The sequence below is a fragment of the Humulus lupulus genome, chromosome 3 (assembly GCF_963169125.1).
Source record: "Humulus lupulus chromosome 3, drHumLupu1.1, whole genome shotgun sequence".
In the NCBI taxonomy this organism is placed as follows: Eukaryota; Viridiplantae; Streptophyta; class Magnoliopsida; order Rosales; family Cannabaceae; genus Humulus; species Humulus lupulus.
Window position 1 is genome coordinate 160,894,211 of NC_084795.1, and position 8,810 is coordinate 160,903,020.

The following is an 8,810-nucleotide window of genomic DNA, read 5'->3' on the forward strand; positions in this document are numbered from 1 at the left end:
TCAATAATAGTTTTCATCTTATCCAAAATTAATAAAAAAAATTATAATCTAATTGTTGATGAGGACTTAAATATCTGTAAATTATTCCCCCAGACTCTCATCCGTGTTGGTTGTTCCCAAATTTTTTCTGATGTTTCTTTCTTTGTATCATCATTGTGCAGCCATTGGATCAACGGCAGCAACTTTCTGTGTCCTTTGACAAACTTATGGCGGATATAACCAGAAGCTTAGATCAAAACAACAGGGACAAGTTCACCCAAAACCTCAACAGATTCAAGAATGCAATCCGCACTGCTTAGTTTCGATTGATTATTTTTGGGTCAACTGTATATTCGTGTCTAATGTCTCTACTTGTCCGTTCCCGACTGATTTCTGTTTTTAATTTTTATTTTGGGGAAGTGATATGGTGTACGAATATTTAAAGACCAGTTTTAGACCTACTTGTAGGAAGCAATTTCTCTTAGAAGTTTAGTTATACACTACAGACTACAGAAAATATGCTCAGCTTGGATGGGTAAAAGAAATTAATCTATAGATAACAGAGGAAAAGCTTCAATGATTGGATATTAGTTTAACAACTTGAGTTGGTACCTTGCTATGGTGAATGTTATTTTTGTTGTCCCTTTAAATATATAAATAAACCAAATACAAATATTTGGCCATTTCTTTTATGTTATCTGGTCTGTTTGGCGAGTCTCTTGCTCTCTGGGAATTTAGCAGGCAAAAGAATTACCCACAAGTATTTCGATTTGCTTACCATTTGGGCGAAACTTGAAGTACGTTTATTGATAATAAACTTTGTCACTGTTTGTTAACGACAATATTTCATTTGGGGAAATTTGAGAAATTTTATCCCTTAATTTAAAAAAGAGATCCTTTCATATATAGACAAAAAATAACATTTATATGGTTGCCAATTTTCTTTTACATTAATACGATAACACAAGAATATTTACAAAATATGATCTGTTTTACAAGACTCATTCTCGCTAGGAAAAAGACAAACAATGATTTTTGTCAGTATTTTCTTCAATTGGCACGTGACCTAAATTATAGAGTAATCAAGGCTACGAAAGTTGTTTAAGGCTCCACTGAAGTTGTTTAAGCATCCACAGGAACTGAATCCTGTTCTTAGTATCGTTTACCACCATCAGAGGATTGAAAATGATGATGATGATGATGAAATGATGCCTCTTGTAAGTGCTTTCAACAAAATTCCTCAAATGCTAATGATGCTATCAAACCAAGAATCAAGTGTTTCTCCCTAAAGTGTGCACATAGTTTTTCCCAAACATTTTCAATTCTCCCCCAAAACAAACTAGACTTTGATCCTAAAGCCTAATAATTGTCTCCACAAGTTGACTTAATGATTCCCTCTCCACTAATATAGACAAACACCAAACCAATGATCAAAATGATTTTTTCAAGCTTGTAATGTTAGGCTTAGGTGAAGATGGTTAAAAGAAGTCATTTTTGGCTAAAGTCACCCTAAAAGCACCTTAATCTTCCTAGGACCAAAGTAAGAGTTCACTCTCACTTCCCAAAATAATACCACATACATTTTGATTATCTCTCTTGCCATTATTCTTTATTAAAAACAAAGAAACAAAGAAGCAAAATAAAACATAAATATTTTTTTTTTCTAAGAAGCTAAACCCCAAACTTGCTTTATTAACTATGTTTATACAATTTTCAAACTCTTTTTTTTAGGGTGCACTCTTTGCTTTGAATGATTTTTATTTTTATTTTTTACTTTACATTTTTTTCTTTTCAATTATAAGCATGTATACACGGCAAGAAAACATTAAGATGAGACACAAACTCCCCCCAAACCTAATAATCAACATTATCCCCAATATTAAAAACAAGAAAGGAAAACAATGTAAGCACTCACCAAAATACCACTCAACAAAGGTACACTCCTCTCTCATCCTCTCTCATCCTTCCTCATGACGCAACACTCAACATATATTAAAAAAAAAAACCAAGGTGATCAAATGGTATGGTAAAAGGAAGTGTATATTGCTAGGCTAGCATGTAGTAAAGAAAGAAAGGGATTCAATTAAGCTCAATGGGGTTGACTCGGGATAAAAAGTATATAATGTTTGGCTCGAAAGGCTTAAACGTTCTAAAGATGGCCTAAATCATGTCCTTGCTTAAGTGTTGTCTAGGATTTCACCTCAAGGGACCCATTAAGCAATTCTAAAACTTAAGCTCTCCCAAAAATCTACCAGGCTTTAAGGGTTCAAGATATTATTGGTCAAACTATGTACATGGTATTGGGGATCAATTGTTAGGAAAACTTATACAAGATCTTGTGTTATTTTTATGTAAATCATATATTAAACAAATTAATATAAGAAAACCTAGGACATGTTTCTACAATTGGATTTAAACAGAGATAATGATAAGAACACTTACATTATACACAACGGAATATATTAGTCATTCCTTCAGTTTCTCTAACGCTTAAATCCTTTCTGTCACAGGGTATCACCATGAAACTGAACCGATCTTCAAATTTCTTCACAGTCTTCCAAAGTATCCTTAGAATCACCAAGACTAGAGTGAGAAATTCTCAACACATGAGATAGATACAAAGAAAAGAAGAATAGGAAATAATATTGAGGCTTAGAAAAAGACTTATGCTGTAGAGAGACTCTAAAACCTAGAGCATCAAGAATAGATCTTCTTATCTTCTCAGATTCACCACACAGTACATCTCATTTTTCAACTCTCACTTAACATTCCTTTTATAGGCTCAATTAGGTCACTTATTTTAATTAAAAAATCAATAAAATAATTGGTAATATTTGCCATTAGGTCGAAATTATCATGAGTTTTAGCCCCGTGAAAATTTTCATTTAATTATAAGCCCATTGGACTTAAAATCAAGATCTGTAATATTTTCTATTGATTCAATTAATTAAATAATTATTTAAATCTTTTATCAAATTAATTATTTATAATTTGAACCTTGATTTAAACTTATTTGTTAATTTAGACACCAATTTATCTTAATTAATACATCTGCCCTAAAATCTATTTTCTTCTCTAAACTATATAACTATGTGAAACTATCCAAAATTGACATGGTCAACTTTGATAATTCTAATTAATAATTAAATCAATTAATTGAGACATCTAAATGGATTTATCCAAGGTACAGTGGTGACCATGGGCCTATAAAATCAAGCTCCAATAAGTTATCATAAATTTAACAAATAAATTTACTAACTTATTAATTCCTCGTGACTTCACTAAAGACTCAGAATTGCACTCTTGAATTCATAGAACACTCTATAACCAATATAGATACGTTATTAGTTATCCATTGTTACAACCATAATTATGACTCAATCCTCTATAGATTGTCTACAATGAGATGGGACTAAAATACCGTTTTAGCCCTCATTGTGTTTTATTATTAAAACACTTAATTCCTTGTAAATGATATTTTAGTAAACTAATATTAATTACTGAAATGAGATCTCTATCATTTAGCACCTAGAACAGAACTAAAAGGAAACCATCGTTTTACTTCTTCATTAGAAGCTATAGATGTTCATATCTATGATTAACACTCCCACTCAATTATACTATCGAGTTCCCAAGATGTAAGTATGGGCTAGTATATAGGGTAAGCTGGTAACAAACAAGTCAAAGAACTCAAATAATACAATCAGTTATAATACTAACCACTCAGAATTGAGATTGAATTGACCTATGGTCAACTACATGAAATGACTAGAATAGATAATAACGGTATGTTTACTTATCTTATCTACTGTCAATATCGGTCCAGTCCGATGTAACAAATACATCCGATCAATATCAGTCCAGTCAATATCTACTTTGCTAATGTTCTAGAAAGAACATAATACTGCAATGCATAAGTAGATCATATTGTAGATTGGCAAGTCAGTGTAAATCTTGTGCACTGACTAATCTTATGACTAACTTATGTTTGAACATATAATCATATTTATATTTCACTGTGATTACGTCCCTATATATATGATTAGCTATATGCTTGGGATTTAATAGAAGTTTATATTAAACAAATAATCATGAAAATAAAGCATGTGAGCAAAGTAATTGACCAAGTCAAAAAATGATTTCTATTCTTTTTATTGATAATAAAATGACATTACAAAGAAATTGGGTTTTAATTAGGGCATAAAACCCCAACATCAATACTATCATCAAGATTTTTCAAACTCCATTAAAGCTTAAGTACTATTAGCCTAAAACACTAAACATGAGGTAAGGTGATGGATTTGTGACATGTGATGCATTTTTGTTTGTTTTTTTTGGTTCAACATTGAGCTCCAAGTTAAGCACCACTAAAAGAAAACATAATCCTCTCAAAGAAAACAACAACAACAACAACAAAAAATTACAAACACAAAACAAATAACAAGGAACAAAAACATAATTAATAAAGTAACAAAACAAAAAGAAAACAAGAAACTGGGTGAAAAAAACTCCCTCTTTTGACTACTTTGAAGCTTCCTCAAGATGAGCCTCCTTGATTCCAAATCAACCCCATCTGTGGTAAACATCGCCATTTCATTTTTTTCACCTAGTTTGCTAAAATATATGCTGCAGCATACTGGGCAACTTTTGCGAATATATCGCACCCATGCCCAATTTTTATCGCTTATTCTTCCATTTTTTTAACCTGAAATCCACCAGCCACAAATAATAATACCCAATAAAAGAAATAAAATGCAATTAACTAGAATAATAAAACAGAACTAAGAGCAAATGTTAGAAACTTGGGTTGTCTCCCAAGAAGTGCTTGATTTAAAGTCGTCGACTTGACTTTGCGGAGATGTGCTCGTCAAAGAACGACTCCCGCCCATAAAGAGTGGCATATGCCTCACATATGGGTTTTCATTGTGAACACCCTCAAGCTTGGCTAGATTTGGAAATGGTGAACTTAAATGTTCAACTTGACTTGCTTTCGAAGAATGCGCACGATGGATGCCAATATATGATGCTAAAGATGGTGGAGGAGGTGGTGGCCACATAGGGTCTTCATATGTGAACTCTTCCATGACCAGCGACACACTATATTGAGGACCAAAGACTATTTATTCTTGAAAATGTTGCCACAAGAGTGGAGGTGGATAGACATTAAGCTTTTCCGTATCATTTTGCTGAAAAAATGTTGCAACATTCTGGATAGAGATAGAATTCGACAAACTTGAATTTACCATTTTCTCTCCATTTTCTTTGTTGATTTGGATTGAAGAAGGCTCACTTTTATGCTAAAAAAATTCCTTTGGAAAATCCATTTTCTTACCACTCTCCAAATTGACCTCCTTACATCGTTCTTTCCCCATTGAATTTTTCATATCACTAAGCAAAGCACCAAGGGGTCTTTTACACAACTCATTGACCAATAGCCCAACTTGATTCTCCAAATTCCGCAAGGATGCAACTTGGATTTGAATTAAGGCATCATTTTTAGCCATAAACTCCATCAACAACACCTCCAATGAACTTGATTGAGTCGGTTAAGGAGGTTCCTCTTCTATGTTGAATTCTTGAAAATCCTCCTAGTTCTCCTCATTTTGTCCTTGAGTACAAGTGTCAAAAGTTGGCTCCATATTTTTTGTAATTTCTCTCTCACCCTTGGCTGGTCATAGAACAATTTTAATTCCACCATTCATTGTATTCCACCATGTCTTCCAACATCCAATAGGCTTCATCCATGGATACTTGGTAGAAATTGGTGGTACCATCTTCTTTTTCTACCCATTCTCTTGTTGTGGCATTCAACCCATTGAGAAAAACTTCAAGTTGACACTCTTTCGAGAAATTGTGATTTGAGAACCTCATTAGAAACTCCTTGTATCTCTACCATGTTTTGTGTAAAGGCTCCAAGTTATGTTGAACAAAATTCAAGAGGACTTGTTGATGTGACATCTCAGTACCTCGCCAGAAATCAACAAACAAAAGCATAAAATAGAACAAGGAAAAATAAAAAAACAACAAATGAAAAATACAAAACCAAATTGAAAAGCAATTGATTTTAACAAACAAAATTTCACTAAATTTATTCTCTGACAACAATGCCAAAAACTTGTTGTGAAAAATATATTATATGCAAGTATATGTAGTCAACAGTAATATAATGATAAATCGAGTATCGTCTCCACAAGGATTGAATAGGTAAAAAATTGGGTAAAATCAACACTTAAAAATTTGGGTAAAATAAATTGGTGATGATTTGATTTAAACTAAAAACTAAGAAACAAAGTAAATAAAATAAAGAACAAACATGAGCAATATAATGGTGAGCTAGAATTCTTAAATCCTCCTAGAATGTAAATTCAATATAATGTCATAGAGGAATGCATTAACAATTAATCTTTGTCAACAAGGAATTTAGAAATGAGCATATGATTTTTCCAAACCTATATACTATGGGTTCTCAAAACCAAATTAGACATTCCTATGCAAATCTAGAAGTAAATACACTAATTAAGCACCAAATTTCCAATGGGTCATACAAGGTAAATAGTATATCATTATACCATCTATAAATCACATTTAACCAATGTGATAATCATGCATCATTCAAGTATTTCCACTAATTCTATGTTTTCCAAAATCAAGATTAGCTAAGCAACCTACAATTGGCGATCAAGCAAAAGTGGGTAATTAAAATTTAATACACTTGAATGAACAAAGACTTTAAATACCAAAAAATCCATACAACATCAATTGAAATTCATAATTTAGGATTCATGCTCAAAAACACAAAAATACCCAAAAAAAAATCTATTCACGAGTATATAAAAAACAAACTAAAGGAATAAAGAAAAAATACAAAAAGTAAAAGATAAAGAATGAACTATGTAGATGGATCTTCCTTTGCTTTCTCTCTTGTGTACTCCTTCTTCCTTTTCTTCTTCTTCATTCTCTTTTTGGGTATTTCTCTCTCTAGTTTCAGCTCTAGGATGATGGGTCTATCTCTAAAATGGTGGCTTCCTTTCTTTTTGATGAACTAGGGTATAATTCCTTTTCTAAATTAGAAGACCCATTCTCATTATTTCTTTTTTTGGCCCATTTTTTTTGGTCCACCACTTTTTATGCCAAAAGTACGTCCAGGTGGCACTTTTCTCTGTCCACGCCTACTGTCAAAGTCAAATTAAAGTGACTTTTTTCAACTAGGCTATAATATTCCACGCAGCTCTAGAATGCTCCAGCAAGCCTTCTAACAAATCTGCATATTTCATTTTTTTCCCAACTTTTTGCCATCTTCAGTTCCATTTGCTTTCATTGCTGGCTTAAGCTCCTTTTTTTTTTTAGAGAAAATAAAAGCAAGTTAATTATTTGATTCCAAAATAGCTATATACATCATTCAACTCTAAAGTTAGACTTCACACGACGCAAAGATGAAATTAACTAAAAATTCAACAACTAAATACTTAATTCATCACTCTTTTCTTATAAATCAAGTTTAAAAGTAGAATAAATAACTCTATATCATAGAGTTTTCAATCACCTCCTCCAAGCACGCAAGAATCCTTCTCCGGACAAGGAGAACAATTGCTAGGTGTCAGACAAATAAACGTCTTGGACCACATACAACTTTTTGACACCCAACTGTCACAAAGATCGTGGTCTCAATCCCGTACAAGCGACAAAGAGAATATCTCATGATGTTGCCTGACTTGGGAAAATGTGCAACTATCACCTTGCATTGTCATGGACATTTTCCCCAATAAAGAAATGGGCTAAGACTCCTCGTATTGGGCCCACATGATATACATTAGGGCCCAAGAGATTAGTAAATGAAAAATATTTATTTATGTAATAAATGTTAGAATTAATGTCCTAAACGCATGTAAAGACATTTTATGAATTTAAATAAAAGTACAATTTTATTATGTTTGAATGTTATAATTAATGTTTGAATTAATTATATAGTAATATAAAGAAATTTCCTTATTCATTCATGAGATATGATCTTGTATTAGTACGAGAGAATTATGATCATATATAATGAATAAAATAGTTAGTAACATATTTAAGTAAGGAATCTTTACTTAATGGTTACTAGTGCAGTTTACTAAGCATAAATGATGCGAGTGATCTAGATTCTGATTACTGATGTGGATAGACATCTTAGTAAAGGTGATGTATATAATAAAGATTATATATGACAGGATCGATGATAATTAATTATCTTTATAAACTTGCCGTTTGACATAAAGATTTAATTCTTATCATAATAGATAATAATTTGTAGATCAGTCTAAATCCTGAGTATTCATGAACTCCTGCTTATGTTTATTGAATCTTTTGATTTACTCGTTAATGTTTCTTAGTATAATGAGGCTAATGACTTTTGTTTTGGAGATTCAATATCATGAATAGTTGGGAACATGATTTACAATAATGGAATCCATACTTTCCTAACAGATCAAATATTGGTTCCCTTAAGGGTTAATTCTAGAACTGAATAGTTATTGAGCTCAAATCTATAATTTGATTATACATTAATTATTCGCTAGTCAATTAATGGTACTTAAAGGAATAAGAGGTAATTAGAAGGGTAAAACAATAATCTTGACCAACTCTAATTAACGAACCAATAAATGGAGGACAAAACTACATTTATTGATTATATCAATGGACTACAAGAGAAAACTCTATAAATACTTAGAGAGTGAAATTCCATATTTATAGTGTTGTAATCATGGAATTAATAAATATGATTATTAGATTAAAGAGTTTAATTAATAATCTGGTTTATTGGATATTTGTATTATAGGTCCATGGTCTCCAAA

The 8,810-nt window shown here is 31.7% G+C and overlaps 1 protein-coding gene across 5 annotated transcripts in view; it reads left to right on the plus strand.

Moving 5' to 3' along the window:
* The window catches only part of LOC133823253 (uncharacterized), a 90,238-nt gene extending 89,567 nt beyond the window's left edge, over positions 1–671 (plus strand). For all 5 annotated transcript variants that reach the window (XM_062255914.1, XM_062255912.1, XM_062255915.1 and 2 more), the window contains one exon: positions 162–671. In XM_062255914.1, coding sequence (XP_062111898.1) covers positions 162–299 — 138 coding nt within the window. In that variant the 3' untranslated portion in view covers positions 300–671. The remainder of the gene's footprint in view (positions 1–161) is intronic.
* The last annotated feature ends 8,139 nt before the right edge of the window (positions 672–8,810 follow it).